The sequence below is a fragment of the Pseudopipra pipra genome, chromosome 21 (genome assembly GCF_036250125.1).
Source record: "Pseudopipra pipra isolate bDixPip1 chromosome 21, bDixPip1.hap1, whole genome shotgun sequence".
NCBI classification, from domain to species: Eukaryota; Metazoa; Chordata; class Aves; order Passeriformes; family Pipridae; genus Pseudopipra; species Pseudopipra pipra.
Genome location: NC_087569.1, coordinates 2,010,649 through 2,028,576, shown reverse-complemented (window position 1 = coordinate 2,028,576; position 17,928 = coordinate 2,010,649). Strand labels below are relative to the sequence as shown.

The 17,928-nt window shown below is 49.6% G+C and overlaps 2 protein-coding genes across 2 annotated transcripts in view; both read right to left on the bottom strand.

Moving 5' to 3' along the window:
* The window catches only part of GALNT17 (polypeptide N-acetylgalactosaminyltransferase 17), a 217,753-nt gene extending 207,984 nt beyond the window's left edge, over positions 1-9,769 (bottom strand). The window contains exon 1 of the mRNA XM_064677617.1: positions 9,207-9,769. Coding sequence (XP_064533687.1) covers positions 9,207-9,444 — 238 coding nt within the window. The 5' untranslated portion in view covers positions 9,445-9,769. The remainder of the gene's footprint in view (positions 1-9,206) is intronic.
* The window catches only part of AUTS2 (activator of transcription and developmental regulator AUTS2), a 1,122,443-nt gene that overhangs the window by 270,354 nt on the left and 834,161 nt on the right, over positions 1-17,928 (bottom strand). The gene's annotated exons all lie outside the window — the stretch shown is intronic.

Genomic DNA, 17,928 nt, shown 5'->3' with positions numbered 1-17,928 from the left:
GGTTTTAGGGTGCTGACATTAAGTCCCCACATGCACCAAGGCAGGTCAGCCTGGTGCACACTTAATGGGTGTGACACAGCCCTGGAGTTTCAGGGATCATTCCTTTTCCCTCTCAGCAGGAAGGATGGTGCTCTTGCACAACAGCCAAGGAAGATCCCTATTTTTAACAAACTCATTAATGGAGAGTTATCATATTACTCCCACACTGGAGACCCTGGGACGCTGTAGGTGTTTCCTGTTCCGAGGCAAAACAAGTGCTGTGACATGGCAGACAGCCCTTGGATCACTGTCTGGGGGGCTCAGGTATCAGAGTGAATCCCAGGGAGTGAATCCCTGGGAGGGCAGGATCACAGGAACCAGGACTCGTTGCACAGCGTGAGCGCCGAGCATCGGGTTTGGAAAACGGAAAAGGCAAACTGGGATTTTTTTATCCAGCTCACAGGGAATCTTCTTTCTTTTTCAGACAACTTTGCATCTCCCCAAGGATTACAAACATCAGAGCCCTCAGCTGCACCCAGGGCAGGGGGTGTGATGGCTCAGCTCTCTCCTCACTGTTTTACGTCAGGCTCTCGTTGCATGATTCCCGCATTATTTTTAGACAACCATCAGGGAATGTCAGAATGTGGGTCGATAGCTATTAGATTTATAGGCACAACTAGCAAGGCTTGTAGCAATGAGATGTAAAGCATTCAACAATTTCTTGAAGAAATCTGACCGTGGGGACTGAGGGCTAAAAAAATACAGTCGCTTGTACTCCCAAAACTGTTTAGGAAAAATCATCTCGTGCCACTCGGATACATCACTGGAGTTCAATCACTGCTGTTGACTCACAGGAGGGTCAATACTCTGAGTATTCAGTTTAAACAGCCCATTTGCAGGCTTCCACAAGGATGTCTTACCCCAAAAAAGCCTTCTTTTAAAATGTAATCTATCAACTGCAGGATATCCTCAGCCATCCTGGGGCTCAGGTGTATCTGGAGGAGCTGGGAGCTGGCAGCCTGCCACAACATCTGGACCAGATGTTCCATTTTAGGTAAAGATTAGTGGCACAAATCACAAAATTAGTCAAACCTCTTTAAGTACCTGGGCAGGCACATTTCTGTTTGCTGTTGTGCTGTGCCTTGTTAACAGGCAGGTTTGCTCCCAGACAGCACGTGCTTCCCACCAGGAGCGGAGGAAGGAGGGAGGATGGTGGCCTGGAGCAGACCAGAGGACTCCCCAGAATCCAAGCATATGCCTAAAGCCAACTTCATCCATCTGTCCTGCCTGGCCAAGGCAGAAGATCTCCAAGATGGCAAGCATGGGACTGTACTCTCAGCAGTGCCTGCTGCCATCCCAAAGGCTTTGGGGTGTCCAAAGTGCTTTGTGAGCCCCTCAGGTGTGACACTGCACCCAGGGCTGAGTCCTGCCCTTCTGGAGAGGCACCTGGAAGCCAGGCAGGATGACCCCAGGCACTGAAATATCACAGAATCCCAGAATATGCTGAGCTGGGAGGGACCCCCAAGAATCACGGAGTCCAACCCTGAGCTCTGCACAGGCCCAGCCCCAAGAGTCACCCCCTGTGCCCCAGAGGATCAGCCAAACCCTCCCTGAGCTCTGGCAGCCTTGGGGCTGTGCCCACTGCCCTGGGGAGCCTGGGCAGTGCCCAACCAGCCTCTGGGGGAAGAACCTTTGGCTGAGATCCAACCTGAGCCTGCCCTGACACAGCTCCAGCCATTCCCTGGCTGCTGTCCCTGGTCCCCCCAGAGCAGAGCTCAGTCCCTGCCCCTCCTCTGCCCCTGCCCAGGAAGGTGGAACTGCAGTGAGGTCTTCCCTCAGTCTCCTCTGCTCCAGCTGAACACACCAAGTGCTCTCAGTGTCCTCCCACGGCTTCAAATCAAGGCCCTTCCCCATCCTCGGTTCCCTCCTTTGGACACTCTCTAGCAGCTTCAGATCTTTCCTAAATGTCCGTGATTTCCAGATACATCCAGCTCCAAATGTCTCTCACTGGTGACACAATAGCACATTACTGATCCAGACTGAAAATCACGTAATTACAGCACCTTTCTGGGGTTTTTGCATCCTTAGAAAGATATTTCCAAGATCTGCCTGATTAAGAAGGCAGGATAAATGTAATGTTCCTTTCTCATTTTACCAACAGGGTTCTGCTTCTCCGTTCATTTATTAATATGCAAAAATAAAATACCACCCTTGTCACCATTTTCTGGTCACTGCAGTTGCATCTCATGAATCCTGTGTTGTCTCTGCATGACAAATGTGTTAGTGGCTTATTACTCATTCGTTGCCAGTGACAGGGAATATTCAGATCACGATGCCAAACAACTATCAAACCCAAAAGTTATCTATCAGTTCCTCATCAGCTGGTTGTAAACTAACTGTCACAATAATGTCTAAGCTTCCAGATGCTTCCTAAATGACTGTCTTAAGCCTCATCTTTTAAATATATTGTTTCTCTAAGAAGTATTTCCTTTATTCACTCTTTGATGGGTATCAGACCCAGTTCCTGTGACCCTGCTGAGGGTGATTTAGAGGCTGCAGCCCTCAGGTGTCTTGAGCTCTCTCCTGCACTTAGGAAGTTTAGGCTGGGAACTTCTAAAAGCAGGTACTGAATCTGCATAATTCGTATTATTCCTAATGGGGAATTAGGAAACCAAATCCCTCAGGTACATAATAAATGTTCAAGCAGCAATCTTTATCAAGTTGCTATAAAATATATAAGGCCATACAGCATAATACAGTTGGTTTCTACTTCAGGACTATATATCATAGTTGTGGGACTGACATGGAAAGAGCATCCCAGCTCCTGTGGGCCACAGTTAACACAGCAGTCACACCCCATCACCTCTCACTTATCTCCACATCACCATTTCTTCCATCAAAGATTTCACCCAGCGAGCCTGTGCTCTTATAAAGAGCTATTTGATTTCAATAACATGATTAAGGTTTGGGCCCTTCTGCCTACAAACAGCTTTTCCTCACCCTCGGTTATTTACACAGTTATTTATCTTATTCAGAGAATTTCTTACCTTTTTAGTTAATGTACTACCTACCTGTTAAAATCTCAGTATTACTGGTCTGTGGGTGTAGTGCTATTACAAACTACTAACTGCTGATAGAACCACTTTTAATCTGTCTTATTTCCATACATAATTTCTATGGTCAGTAGTTAGCTAAGTCTGTAATGTGTTTGGAGGATGATAAGTGTTATAGAAGATAAGCATTATCTTATCCTTATGGGAAGCAAATCCACATATCTATAAAGTGGTTTAAGTTAATTAAGGGCCACTTTACAAGGGGGAGAGCAAGAGCCTGTTAAGGGCTGTGGTTCAGTATCAGCCTCCGTGTCCATGTGCAACCCTCCCAAAGTTAATTTCCTAATTGGATAAGCAGATGAGAGCACAGTCAGGGAGCAGGAGGCTGCTGGCATGAGCTCGGTCCTGTCTCAGCATGTGCAAATCATTCCATGTGCAAAAGCACAGATGCAGGTTTCTCTAAAAACTGAATATAGGCTTATTTCACCACCGAGGAATGTAAAGTTCCTCTTCAACTTTTAACGGTAAAAGCAGCAGTTTACTCTGTGCATTTCTTTAGGGAAAGAGCTTGCTCTGCTCCCCCCTTTCCTGACCAGCTTCACTTCAGCACTTCTTCATCACTGCTCTCTTTTCTCAACAATTTGCAAATGCCTTTTATTCTCCCTGATCTTTTACGACATCAAGCTGGAGCAACCTGGTCTAGTGAAAGGTGTAACCTGGGCTAGTGCAAGGTGTAACCTGGGCTAGTGGAAGGTGTAACCTGGGCTAATGCAAGGTGTAACCTGGGCTAGTGGAAGGTGTAACCTGGGCTAGTGGAAGGTGTAACCTGGTCTAGTGAAAGGTGTAACCTGGGCTAGTGGAAGGTGTAACCTGGGCTAGTGAAAGGTGTAACCTGGGCTAGTGGAAGGTGTCCCTGCCCATGGCAGGGGGTTGGGGCTGGATGGTCTCTAAGGTCCCTTCCAGCACAAACCATCCTGTGATTCTATGACCTGCTGTGAATTCACGAAGTAAAATTTAATGGAAGAGCTCAGGGTAAGTCAGCAATGCCCTTTCATGGTGTTTTCTGTTTTTGGCTTGAAGTAAAGACTTTTCATACTATTTTCCACACTATTCAGATGCCACATTATTCCTGTCTCGCTGACAAAACTCAGCTGCTGTTGTGTATCCACCAAAAAGCACTAGAGAGGGAGTTTAGAGCCTTCACTCTCCTCAGAGGCTTTAATCCAGAGCCAGACCCTCTGAACACGGACAGGCAGGTGTTTGTCCCAGCCCAGCTGGGTGGAAGGTTGCTCAGGTAACCAGGGACCAGCAGAAGGGATCAGCTGCCATCTGTTCAAGGTGGCAGATACAGGTGATGGCCTCCCCACACCCAGGACCAGGGTTTATTTAGAGTTCTCTCCCTCCTGCACTCCTTGTTCTCAAACTGGCAGCTTTAATGACTGAATGTATTGACCTCAAGAGCTTCTGGTGCACAGGGTTCAGAGGAGGGGATTGCAGGGTCAGATGCAGATGGAGGGGGAGACAGGACAACACACCAGATCAGACCCAGGCTCTTTGCTCCTGCCTGGGATGAACACTCAGCACTGGAGCAGCCCCAGAGCAGTGCACACATAAGGAAACCTGCTGATGGACCCTGCACACATAAGGGAACCTGCTGATGGACCCTGCACACATAAGGGAACCTGCTGATGGACCCTGCACACATAAGGAAACCTGCTGATGGACCCTGCACACATAAGGGAACCTGCTGATGGACCCTGCACACATAAGGAAACCTGCTGATGGACCCTGCACACATAAGGAAACCTGCTGATGGACCCTGCACACATAAGGAAACCTGCTGATGGACCCTGCACACATAAGGGAACCTGCTGATGGACCCTGCACATCCCACCCAGCCAGATGTCCAACTTCCCAAAGCTCCTCCTGCCCAGGGCATGCCCACCCTCATCCTCTCTCCTCCTAGGAGGGGGTAAACACACCCTGCCCTGCTGTGAACATCTCCCATGCCAGGGTGGGATCCAGGACACCTTCAAGAGCACGAAGGGAGGTGGAAGAGGGTAATGCAAGAGCTCAAGGAAGCCACTCAAAAGCTACCTGGGCAATTCCCTGTGGGAGGAAGGGAAAGGAGCCACTTCTCACCACACAACAGACACGGGACCCATCCCACTGAGGGGTCTCACAGTGAGCAGTGTCTTTGTACACATGACACAAACATCAGCTTTCCTCCAGCCATGGCACTCATCCTACAGGCCAGTCTGATGCCAGAAAGTTGGCCCACCTTTGCTGTCTCAGGATCCTGTAAATGCCCAGTTTCTCAAACGCCTCATGGTCACTCATGGGTTCCCACACGACCCCAGAGGAATGGGAATGGATAAAGGCAGACCCCGAGATGAGCTCAGCTGGGCTGAGCATGGTGCCAATAACACCAAGAGCGTGGGTTTGATCCCCACATGGGCCATTCACTCACTGATCCCTGTGGGTCTCTTCCAACTCAGAGTACTCTGTGATTCTGTGACTGCCCAGCCCTTCCCAGGAAGCCCATGGCTCCTGCCCAAGCTGGATGCTCTCTCCTGAGTCTCTGTTCCCTCCAGCTCCTCACTCCCTACCCGGTCACACAAGCACAGAAACCCTCTCTTTGCAAACACAGCAACAAACTGAAAAGTTCATTTGTGCGAATCTCCATAAAGTTGGAGATAATCTGGACCACAATTTGTGCTTATGTAAATGTCAGCACACAGAAAAATAGGTTTGGATCAAAAAGACAAGTTGTAGCTAATACCCAAAGTAAAATACACACTTTCCTTTCTGCCCTTCATTAGCTTTCTCTGAACATCTGCTGAATAAGAGAATTCCAGCCATAAAAGTGACTCCAGAAATTAAAAATCCTCTGAATTTCCAGATCAGTGCCTGCACATACAAAGCCCTCCATTTCAAAGGGCACCCTCATCCTTCTGTGTGTGGGAGCCATCCGATTAGAGAGCAGCAAAAAGCAACAGAACAGCAAAAAGCAAACTCCACACAACTTGTGCAATGAATTGGGAGCAATAATAAACTTCTAGAATGAACAAAGCGCACATACAGTTCTCAATCAGGCCACAAGAAGACTAAATAGACAATTTGGGGCAAACCCAAGTCTTTTCATGGGTACTCATTAGAATGAGGAGAAAACTGCACCAGGCCAGTGCCTGCTGTGGTGACTCCTCGATCCTGTGGAGCATTCCCAGGGTGCTCTTTCAACCCCCATGTGAAACAAGTGGCTGACACAGTGTAGGTTTGTGCACTGCTACCCAAGTTAACTCCAAAACTCTGCGAGACCAGCAAAGTGCATCATCTGGGAAGTGAGGAGGCATCGTGGGAGGCAGGCTGGGTCACGTCTGGGACAGCTCTTCTTGCACAGAGAGGAGTGAGAGGCAGCCTGGTGTTATTTCCAGGATGGCCCACCAGAGAACTGTCATTCAAAAAGAGTGATTGTGTCAAATCCTTCCTTTACCAGGCCCAAGGCAGTGCTGTTTAGGTTGTTTTCACGGCCAATGTTTACAGAGATAAATAAATACAGACACATAAAACATGAGGGTTGCTGTACCACAGAGGGCTGTTATTTCCAATATGCTTTACACTACATGACTCACAAACCAAACCCACAGCAATGGTATGATCAGATTGCTCATTTAATCTTTACAGAATGGAGCTTTTTAAGCGATTCAGTTTTTTAAAGATGGCTTCAACTCCCACTGAAACCCAGCCAAGTCCTATAATGCAGAAAAAATCCATAGCTGGCTGCTCCCAAACTGGGGGGTAGTTTCTCTCTTCGGCCAAACGCTTCCTGATGCTTCCCAAGGTGCAGATTTTCCACATGCTGCACTACAGGACACTATATTTTATGATTTTGTGCTAAACCATGGGTCAGATTTACAGTGATATACGACCTTACACAACCTCTGGGTGGATTGTTCTGCAGGGGCTTGGTCAAGAGCTCAGGTGGGGTTGGTGAGGCACCAGCACACAACTCCCCCAGCCAAAAATCAAAGAGGAGGAGTGAACTCATGTTTGCACACTCCAAGGGGGCAGCAGGATTTCAGCTTTAGGTTTTCTTCAAGTGCCCAGAAGGAATGATGATCCAGGCACAGAAAATTCCTGGCGGGGGAGCTGGACCAGCCGCTCCCAGGGACTGTCCCAGCACAGGTCACTGTTCCCTTTCAGTGGTGATGTGGGGTTCACCTGAACCCCACATCTTGCTCTGAACCCCTGTCCTGCTGAAGCACAACACACAGACATCACTCAGAGAACTGGGCACATTGTGCTCCTCTCAAAACCACATGTGCCAAAGATACACTTGACCCAAAGTTACATAAGCACTGTGCCAGAGCTATTTTTTTAGCCAGACTGATCAGTGTTGCTATAAATCACCCCAGGATGCAGAGGCCAGACAAGATGTCACATTTATGTGCTCAGCTCTCTGCCTGCCCTAGGAAAACGTCTGTGATATGGGCAAGATCTCTATTCCCTCTCTGCCTCCCCTGGTCTGTAGGTGCATCGCTGCTCCTGGGCGCTGAGCAGGCTCCAGTGCAACACCAGAACGTGCTCCCAGTGCCCAGAGCAGCCTGAGGAGAGCACAGAGCTGTCCTGAGCTCCCAGCTCCTCTCACAACCCCAGCCAGCCCCAAGAGCAGCCCCCAGAGCACAACAGAGCAGGGAGCCACCGAGGAAGGGCAATATCTTACCACTTCAGCTCTCCCTGTGTATTTGTGGGAAGGGCAGACTGCATCATGATTACTTGTCCTAGTGCAAGGTCCTGGTGTGAGGGCTCCTGTCTCGCAGCTATTGCCTGTTTTTAAATAACTGCCTAGATCTCCCCAGCAACTTCTGCCCTAGCAAACCCAGGAGCAGGCAGTTCCACAGTTTGATTATAAATAACATGCAGCTTTCTACCTTATTCCTTGTTATTCTTACACTTCACCACATTTGTCAGCCAACAGTGCTGCTCCCACATCTCGTGGTGCCGGGCACAGGCAGGACGGGTTCCTCATGCAAGTGTGTAAGGCAGGAATATAAACAACACTTTCCCGCTTCTCACTGCGCCCAGTGCCATCCCCAAAGCCCAGACAGGGACTGAGCCAAGGCTGGGCACAGGGAAGGGCACTGCCAACTGGCACAGGGAGGGCACGCTGCGCTCCTGCACCTGCCTCACCTCCCGGGTGCAGAAGTCAGAGCAGCACGAGCTCGGGTTCAGCACTCGGGGCACAGCAGCTCTCGGATCAACACGGCACAGAACCGGGCATCAGCTTCATATTCAAAACTCAGAGAGGGAATCACACTGACATGGCCAAAAAAACATTGACTCTGCTAATTCTGACTCTAGAAAACTTGCAGGTGTTAAAGCTACAGAGGCTGGAAGCAATAAACAGGACTCCTGGTTCAGAGACCAACCCCAGTTGGGAATCTATGGGGAACAACTTGAGAAAAAACAGCTTCCACAGTGAGTGTTTTAATGAGATACCTCAGCCAGATTTCTTATGTCTTTACAATGCATTTCTCTATCCTGCACAGCATCTTTAAAACTCCCTTTTGACATCTCGGAACTACTGAACCTGGTGAGATTTTAATAGAAATCCCTTTGCTGTGCTATAAAGAGAAGCATTACTAGAGATTTTAATTAGCAGTCGTCAGTGCTGAGCCATAGGAAATACTGAATACTTTGCTTAACTTCACAGAGAAAGTGCCTTTGCTTTCTGACCTTCTGCACTCCAATGATGCAACACACTTGAGCCATTTAAAAACTCCTTTCCAAAAACCCAACTCTGGAGGAGTAAAAGCCATTCCCTCAATCAATACACACTGTGCTCCTCCAACCCATGTTCGCCCACTGCACACCCTGCTCGTTTGATGCAGAAATCGTGCCTCTGTCATCTCCTGACCGCTGCTCTGAATCTCAAAGGCAGCATTCTGTTATTACGATTTCCTCCCATCCTGTGCAAGCTACTCCGGGCTTTAAACACACACGGAACTTGGAAATCAGGTGCTAAACTGATTCAGACCCCGTTTGCACAATAACACAGAGAAAAGCACGGGTCTGGCATGCGAACTTCAAGCGAGCCGGGCACCTGCTCTGAGCCTCGATTCACCACCCACGACCATTCCCAAAAGGCATTTAAAGCAGGAGAACTATTCCTACCATTCAGCTGCCTGTAGACTATGTCTTCTAGGAGCGAGAGCCTCTTCAGCACCGCATCCTGGATGGAGCTGCCGCCGTGGGCTGTCGAGTTGGCCACTTCTGCCCTGGGATGGATGTCATGGAAGGAGTCTCCACTCTTGGCCGTGATGGGTCTGCACTTGGCCAGGAAGAGGACGAAGCCAGCCACGGCGATGAGGTTCAACACCAGCAGGACTTTGACTCTCCTCAGAGAAGCCATCAAACTTCCCGAGGGGCCCCGCCAGCCGCAGGGCTACGGGCGCGGGCCCCGCTGCGCGCACATCGCGGGGCCGGGGACGGGGAGCGCGGGGAGCGCGGGGCCGGCGAGCAGCGGGGCCGGCGAGCAGCAGAACCGCTCGCCCAGGCTGAGCAGCGGAGCCCGCCCCGGACTATGGCCCCGCAGAGGAGGCGCGGCCGGGGCCGCCCGCCCCGCTCCGCCCGCCGCGCTCCCGCCGCCGCCACTTCATGCCCCGCGCTGGGCGCCCGCGCCGGGGCTGCGGGGCGGCCGCGGGGCCGCCGAGCGCTGCGGCAGCACCGGCATCACCGCCCAGCCCTGCCTGCTTCCTCTCTCCCGCCTGCCGAGCCTGCCTCCGAGCCCGCCGCCTCTCTCTCGCCCGCCTCCGCCGCGGGGGGGGCCGGGGCCGCTGCTGCGCTGCGCGCTCGGGGCATCCCCCGCCCGCACCGGGGGGAGCGCGGGGAGCGCGGGGCTCCCGCCCCTCCCGGGCGAGGGGAGGAGGAGAGGGATGAAGAGCCCCCGCCCCCGCGCGGGGCCCGCGGCTGCGGCACAGCCCCGCACAGCCCCGCACAGCCCCGCACAGCCCCGCACAGCCCGCCATGGAGGCCCGAGCCCGGCCCGGGGGCCGCCCCCGCTTCCCCCGCAGCTCGGCCGGGCATCGCCATCGGCATCGCCCCCGCGGCGGGTGCGGGGCGGGGGGCGCGGGGCTCCCCCGGGTCGAGGCGGGGCCGGTGGCGGTGACGCGCTCGGGCTCGTCCGTGTCGCTGAAAGTTTGAGCCCCCCAGGCCGGTGCGGGGTCCGCTCCCGAACTCTGCGCCCCGGCTTTCCCGCATGGAAGCCCTGCCCTCTCCCCTGGAGCCTTACCCTCGCCCTTGGAGCCCTACTCTCGCCCTTGGAGCCTCATCCTCCCCCTTGGAGCCCCGGCCTTCTGTGACAGACACGGCATCACAACGGGAGCATCCCGCTCCCCAAACGCGCTGTGTCGGCGCTGGGGAACGGCGTTGGAGCGAGGATCGGCTGTTCCTCGAACACCAACACGAGGTGGAGTGATAAAAACATCATACACTAGAATTCACATCCATTAATGCCAGAACGGTGAATATTCTCCTGAGAGCACAGCCCCCACTGAACACCCCACCAGCCCCGCTGTTCCCGGCTCTATCCACGTGCCACAGTTAACCCCGCTTTTCAGAGAGGTGACACCAACACGGATTAAAAATTCAAGCAACCTTGAGTCATTGTATCCTACAAGGCAACTTTTCAAAAGGTAAGAATAACCCCGCTCACCTCCGAGCCATAATTAAAAACAAAACAAAAAAAAATTAAAATAAAAAAATCAATGCCATGGAAACAAACCTAAAATTGCTTTGGAGGAGTTGGAGCTTTAATTTAGTCCTAGCTGCACATGAAATCTTTTATGGCTTCTACATTCAGAGCCAGGACCCTGCTACAAGCCTAGAGAAGAGTGACAGGCACATAACTCCCTAAAATACCGTGGTCAGTCCATCATCCACACTCAGCTTCATTATTCTGCTAAGAAGGTGAAAAGATGTGAATGGTCTGGGTGACATGAAGCTGGAAATACCTTACAAATTGCTGAAAACCAGCTTTTGGCTGGCACTGAGGGGAAGCTTAGCCCAACACCTGCAGCTTTGGGGGTTCTTCAGGGGTATTTTGGCACATGGTAAGCACAAGTTTTGTTTCCAGGGCTGACAACTGGGATGTTTTCTCTAGATCAATAAAAGCACTTTTTATTAAACAAATAAACAAACACCACCTCAGCTTTGCAGAGCAGTTTACCAAAAAGGGAAACCACATGGCCTGAACTGTCAGGAGCAGAAATATTTGTGCTAACAGAAAACTGCCTGCTGCTTATTCTGAAGCAGCCTGGGCTGGACACCCATTCCTGTTGTCCTTCATTACCCAGTGCTCCCACTGAAGACAGGTTGGTGCATTGCACAGAAACAGCAAGATCTATTTTAATTACAGAATAGCTTGGAAAAAGCTGGATTTAAAGACATTTGGCACATGGCTATTACATATGATCCTATTGCAAAAAAAGAAAAATAATTATACTCTTAGGATCTTAAAAAAAAAAAAAACAAGAATTTGAAGCAGCTCCTTGCTGAAGGACAAGGGAAGTATTTTACCCCCACTTTCTCCAAGAAAGGAGCAGAACTAAGTCCCCAAAGGAAGCAGGGAGGGAGGGAGGGAGGAAGCCACAACTCTCTTTAGGGTGACAGCCACAGGACACCTGGCACTGTGAGTGTGTGTGGGCCCAGGGAGGGCAGCGAGGCAGGAGAAAAGGAATAGGCACAAAAACATGCAAGGAAAAAATATGCTGTGTGGGAAACACCATGAGAGCTAAAAATTAAAAATACATGTAATATCCCCCTGCCCTGTCTGGAAGGATTAAGTTCAAACACCTCCCCAGGTGCCTGTTTTTGTTGCTGCTTTTCTTCCTGTTAAGGGAGAGCCAAACACCTCCCCTAAAGCGACATGGGGGAGAGCAGAGCACTTCACACAACACACAGTGAGGATCAAAAAGTCCCCTGAATCAGAGAATCACAGAATGAAAAAGGTTGGAAAAGACCTCCAAGATTATCAACCCAGCCCCACCATATTCACCACCTCAAGGGCCACATCCACATCTCTCTGACCACTTCCAGGGATGGGGACTCCACCCCTGCCCTGGGCAGCTGTGCCAGTGCTCAACAATCCTTTCAGAGAAGAAGATTTTCCAGATATCCAACCTGAACCTCCCCTGGCACGACTCCAGGCCGTTGGATCGTGTCCTGTCCTGAGGATGGGTCAGGCTGCAGGAGACCTGACAAAGTTGTGCTTTGTGGCATCAAAGTCCCCAGAGCAGCTCCCCACGTGCCCTGGAGCATGGATTTCCTGTGAGCTTTGCACCACCACAAGACTGAACTAAACTTCAACAGCAAATACAAACTGTGGTTTTGCACCTTTGCTACAAACATGAAAAGGTTCATCGAGACCCCACTCTCAAGTCAGGGTTCAACCAAGGACTAGCTCAGTCTCCACTGGAGGGCCCGGGCTTTTTTTCTTCTTTTTTTTTTCTCATTTTCTTCCATTTTCACTACATTCCTACCAAAAAAAGGCACGAAACATTGTTACTAAATAGAGAAGAACTAAAGGATATTTCTCAGTATAGAGGAGAGAAGATCAGTTTGCATGTCTAATAGAAAAATTCTATTTTTGCCCATTCCAGTGGAGTTCTATGAACAGCACACACACACTTTTCAAGTGCTAGCCAAAATAATTACTTCTTTCCTTCTGTGGGGAGAAAAAAAATCCCCTAAATCATGAATATTCAGTGGATTGGTTAATGACATAGTAATGCTTTAGCTCAAATCTCTGCTCCTTAAAATACAGACAACACAAGCTGCCAATTACAAGAAGACTTAAAAACACAAGAATAGCTTGATTTCCAGGAGTTATCTCAGCCTGATCACTTTGCAAGCATCTGATGGTGGCATGATACCGTGACATATCTGGGGCAGACTCTCCTCACATTCTGGGAGATGTAAAACAGGCAGGAAAAAATAGCTTTTGCTACTTACTGGAGCCAGTGCCAGTGCTGTGTGTTCTCCAGAGCACAGGGCAAAGGTGCCTTCCCTCAGCTCCACCAGATGTTTGAGTCTTTTAGGTAAATTTGCTTGAATTGCATAAATCTGTGACTAAATCCCTGCATGAAAGCCGTGATCTGCACGAGGAAAAAAACCCAAAAAATAAACTTCCCCCCCTCCCCAAAAGGTTCAACTTAAAGCCATGAGTTGTTTCCCCCAAATCTTAGAGTTCTGGCTGGGGTGCTGTTAGTGGGTTATTTCTTTGTTCACAGGCAGTGCTCAGGAGTTGCTCATCTTCCCTTTTCTCCCTCAGACTCTTAGGGATTCCTGATCATTCAGCTTCACTTTGTTACTTTGCTGCCCAAAACCACCTCTGAGAAAGTCCAACCCCCATCAGGGAGGTGAATTTTAGCCTCCATATTGTCCATGGGCTCCTTCCTTGGTTTTCCCACTGTGTTTTCTCCCTGCAAGGGTCACCAACATCCCTGAATTCCTCTGTACCCTCCATCCCTTGGCCATGGGAGGCCTGGGCTGGAGAAATGAGTAAATGCTTGCAACAAAAGCTATCTTTTGTTTTCAGAAGCTGATGTTAAGAAGTTGATGGCACATTGTCTGCTCTCTCTGTCATTTTTGACAGTACTTCAGGCACATATTTACCATCAAGGAGTGAACCCTTTATCTCCAGCCTTCACTTTCCCCCACCATGGGAACAGCCAACGCACAAAAGTAACTTTCTCCAGTTTTATCTTCAAAGTTGGGAACATATTTAGTTCTGTGTTCCAATAACTCTATTCATATTTCATGAATTTTTAAGTTCAGGCCGTGAGCATGGACAGCTCATCACTGACACATCAGGGAAATGCTGGGAAAAAAGAAGCAACTTATTGTGCTTTTAGCTGATGAGATTGCTTTATGGTTCCCTCAGGGATATTAAAAAGATCTTTGCATTGGTTATCAATAAAGATCTTTCAGGATCAGCATTTATAAACCTTCTAGAATGGCCTCAACTCTTGATTGAGTTCAGAAATGAAGGAACTTACTCAGAAAAAGCAGAATCAGAGCTTAAGCCTCAACTGTTCTTTAGTTTTGCTGCTTTGACTTCAATATTCAGCTTGATGAGCAGGATCTGATTCTTAAATCATTTTATAATTAGAGCTTTTTTGAAAAGTTTCAGCTTCTTTCTTGAAAAACAGGGGGGAAGGGAGAAGAGCAAGTTCATTGAAATTTTGATAAATTATTGAAAAAATCAGAAAACCCATTTTAAATATTGACTTTTTGTGTGACTAGAAAATAAGTTCCCACTTATTTATTTTTATTACAGAAGATACTTATACAGCCTATCACATTTCAACCCCTAATCATCATCTCATATTCTCTCAGAACATCTCAGCTGAGCCAGGGAATACTGTTCCTTTGGGTTACAGGGGCAAAGAGGTACCTGAAGACCTTCAAAAAAATCACAGAATCATGGAATGGTTTGGGTTGGAAGGGACCTCAAAGCCCATCCAATCCCACCCCCAGTCATGGGCAGGGACACCTTCCACTAGCCCAGGTTGCTCCAAGCCCTGTCCAGCCTGGCCTTGGACACTTCCAGGGATCCAGGGGCAGCCACAGCTTCTCTGGGCAACCTGTGCCAGGGCCTCCCCACCCTCACAGCCAGGAATTCCTTCCCAATATCCCATCTAACTCTGCCCTCTTTCAGGATGAAGCCATTTCCCCAGGTTTTCAAAGCAGGTTTTAAATTCCCAAGGAATCCAAGAGCTGACAAAAATGGCCTGGCCAGGACCAAACCAAGAGCCTTTGGGACAAGAGGTCAGTTTGCCACCAGCCTCTTAAGTTCAAAGCTGACCCAGGGGCCCCTTCAGCAGCACTGCAGTGTGTCCATGCCAGTGGGAAGCTGGGAAATGCAGAAAAATCCCAAAGTCAATTTGCAACATATCCCTGTTCCTATTAACGTGGGGATGCCTTAGGTTGGATCTCAGCCAAAGGTTCTTCCCCCAGAGGCTGGTTGGGCACTGCCCAGGCTCCCCAGGGCAGTGGGCACAGCCCCAAGGCTGCCAGAGCTCAGGGAGGGTTTGGCTGATCCTCTGGGGCACAGGGGGTGACTCTGGGGCTGGGCCTGTGCAGGGCTGAGGGTTGGACTCCAGGATCCTTGGGGGTCCCTCCCAGCTCAGCACATCCTGGGATTCTGTGACCGTCAGAACTGCAGATCTGATGGTGCACCCAAGACAGAGACCAGAAATCAGTTTGTTTGGATGTTTGGAAACACCTCTCAGGGTTTAATTATCTCAGTAAAAGCCTGGTCTTGCTTCCTGTAGCAATCTGCCTCTGCCACAGCAAAGGTGATCCCAGGAATGGAGTATCCCCTCTCAGCTGCTCCTTAAGCCTGGCTCTGGGGACTTTCTACATGCTACAGCTCATGCTCAGGAATAACTTACTATTCCATACCTTATCCCAAGTGTTCAGCTGAGGGCTCAGAGCCTTTCCTGAGCCCATGGACTCAGGGTGTGCACTGCCCAGCCCCTGTTCCCCCGGCAGAACGGGCAGGAGGTGAGTTGGGAGTCATGGAGACTCCACTGAAGGTTCATCTTCAAGACTTGGCCGTGGTGCAGCCACAGGTGTCAATGGCAAACTGACACCTGCTTTTATTCCTCGTCCATGAGAGCTCCCTGTGTGTTGGTCTCAAAATAAAACCAGTGTCTTAAAGAAACCAACAACAACAAAAAGAATCCTGTGAGTTTTACAAGCCAGTGTGCCCAACTATTTGTCTCTTTATGTAATTCTTCTTTTGGAGTATTCAGATATGTCTTGCACTGGATTTGTGCTTTAACTCTGTTTCAGCCACGCCAGGGCAGTGTTTATCCTGCTGTGATTATGGATGGTGGGCTGGCCACGTGGGAATAACACACTGCTTTAATCTTTAGTCTTAAAAATTTAAATCTCCCAATAAAGAGGAATCACAGATTGCAACAACTGCTTAACAAATGCCAGTCTGTGTCTGCATCACACTAATTAAACATCATTGACTGACATCAGTAAATTCTTGTGACAGAACTTAGAAGATGCTGCTCATAAAAATTTCAAGAGGTTTTCATCCCAGCAAAAGGAACACTTCCAACAGCTCTTAATCTTTAGAAAATCAAGTAGGTCAAGAAACAGATAAATATGTGTTTACACTTGGAGTTCAACAACTGCATTCCCCTCTCAGGTAGCCTTTTGTCTTATTTTGGGAATCTGCATGTTAACTGTACTCCCAGTTCCCAAAACACTCCGAGTGCTTGTCTCAGCAATCCCTCACAGGTGCTCTGTATCCTTGTGCACTTCAGTGAAGGGTAGAGTAGGAAAAAAAAATCCAATAAAACTAAACCCAAAGTGGATTTTATTCCAGATTTGCTGTTGCTTCATTGGGTGTCCCCAGAACTGAGTTTTCAGGATAGTCATAGAATCATGGAATGCCTTGGATTGGACAGGTCCTTAAACACCACCTCATTCCACCCCCTGCAGGGCAGGGACACCTTCCACCAGCCCAGGTTGCTCCAACCTGGCCTTGGACACTCCCAGGGATGGGGCAGCCACAGCTTCTCTGGGCAACCTGTGCCAGGGCCTCTACACCCTCACAGCCAGGAATTCCTTCCCAATATCCCATCTAAACCTATTCTCTGCCAGCTTGAAGCCATTCCTCTTGTCCTGTCACTCCCTTGTAAACAGTCTCTCTCCATCTCCGTTGTAGTTCCTTCAGGCCCTGCAAGGCCACAGTCAGGTCACCCCAAAGCTTCTCTTCTCCACGCTGAACAATCCCAGTTCTCTCAGCCTTTCCTTACAGGACACATGCTCCATCCCTCTGATCATCCTGAGCATCCAGTCATGGATCAAACATTCAGACACTCACTGGGGGCTGCAGGTTCAGGAGGGCTCCACTCTCCATGTGAATCCCAACATGTGGAGCCCAACTGGAGCCTGTGTGGAATGGGACATCCAGGGTAGGTCTGGACTCTGGCATGTGTTGCACAAAGTCCCATTCTCTGCTGCTTCCACCTTCACATTTTTAAGCAGCCCTAAGAAACACATTGAAACCCTCAGCTCAGCACTGCTGCTGAAATAGTCCCCACCACGGGCAGTGGGTGGTTGGTTTGGGAGGTGGGGCCACAAAACTGCAAATCCCAGCCTGGAGGTCCCCAAAAGAAGCTTTTTTCCAGGTAGAATCCTCCTTTTTATTACAAATATTCTCAGCTGGGGAGTCATTCATGGCTGAACCCTGTCCCCTCCCTTTGTTTCATGTCTAGGTGAAACTGCAGGAGATCTGGGACAAACCAAACCCCAATTTTGTCTGGGAGATCAACCAGCTCCGGCCGAGGCTGCTCCGCTCACACCAGTCGCTGGATGGCGGAGCTGCAGAGCAAAGCAGATCACAAGGCTCAGTAAAACCTGGAACTTTGCTCCTAAAAATGAAAACTGGTGCCCAAAATAGGCTGCTGTTGTCTCCCCCTGTCAAAGCAGGCCCCAGGCACAGCCCACCCCTGTCCCGGTGACACACCATTCCAGCCACTGCCAAACACAAACATCTCCCAAACATCTCCACAGGTACCTCCAGCCTGATCAAACAGTCCCGAGTCTCCATCCCTCACAAGTACAAACCGCCTGTTTTCGTGTGGTTTGAGTAGTTACTGAGTTCCCCTGAAGGGATTGTTCTTAGCTTTGAAGATTGCTGCTTTCATTTCAGAAGAATGGCCAGAAAGATTTTCCATTTTCTTTCCAACAATAGCATTTGTTGTGGGTGAAGGATATGACATCTTTAAAGAGGCAGAGAGAGAAAATTATGTGCTAGCCCCTGCCTCTGAAATACATCCCCTGAGGGAACGTGCATTTGCATCTAGGGCTG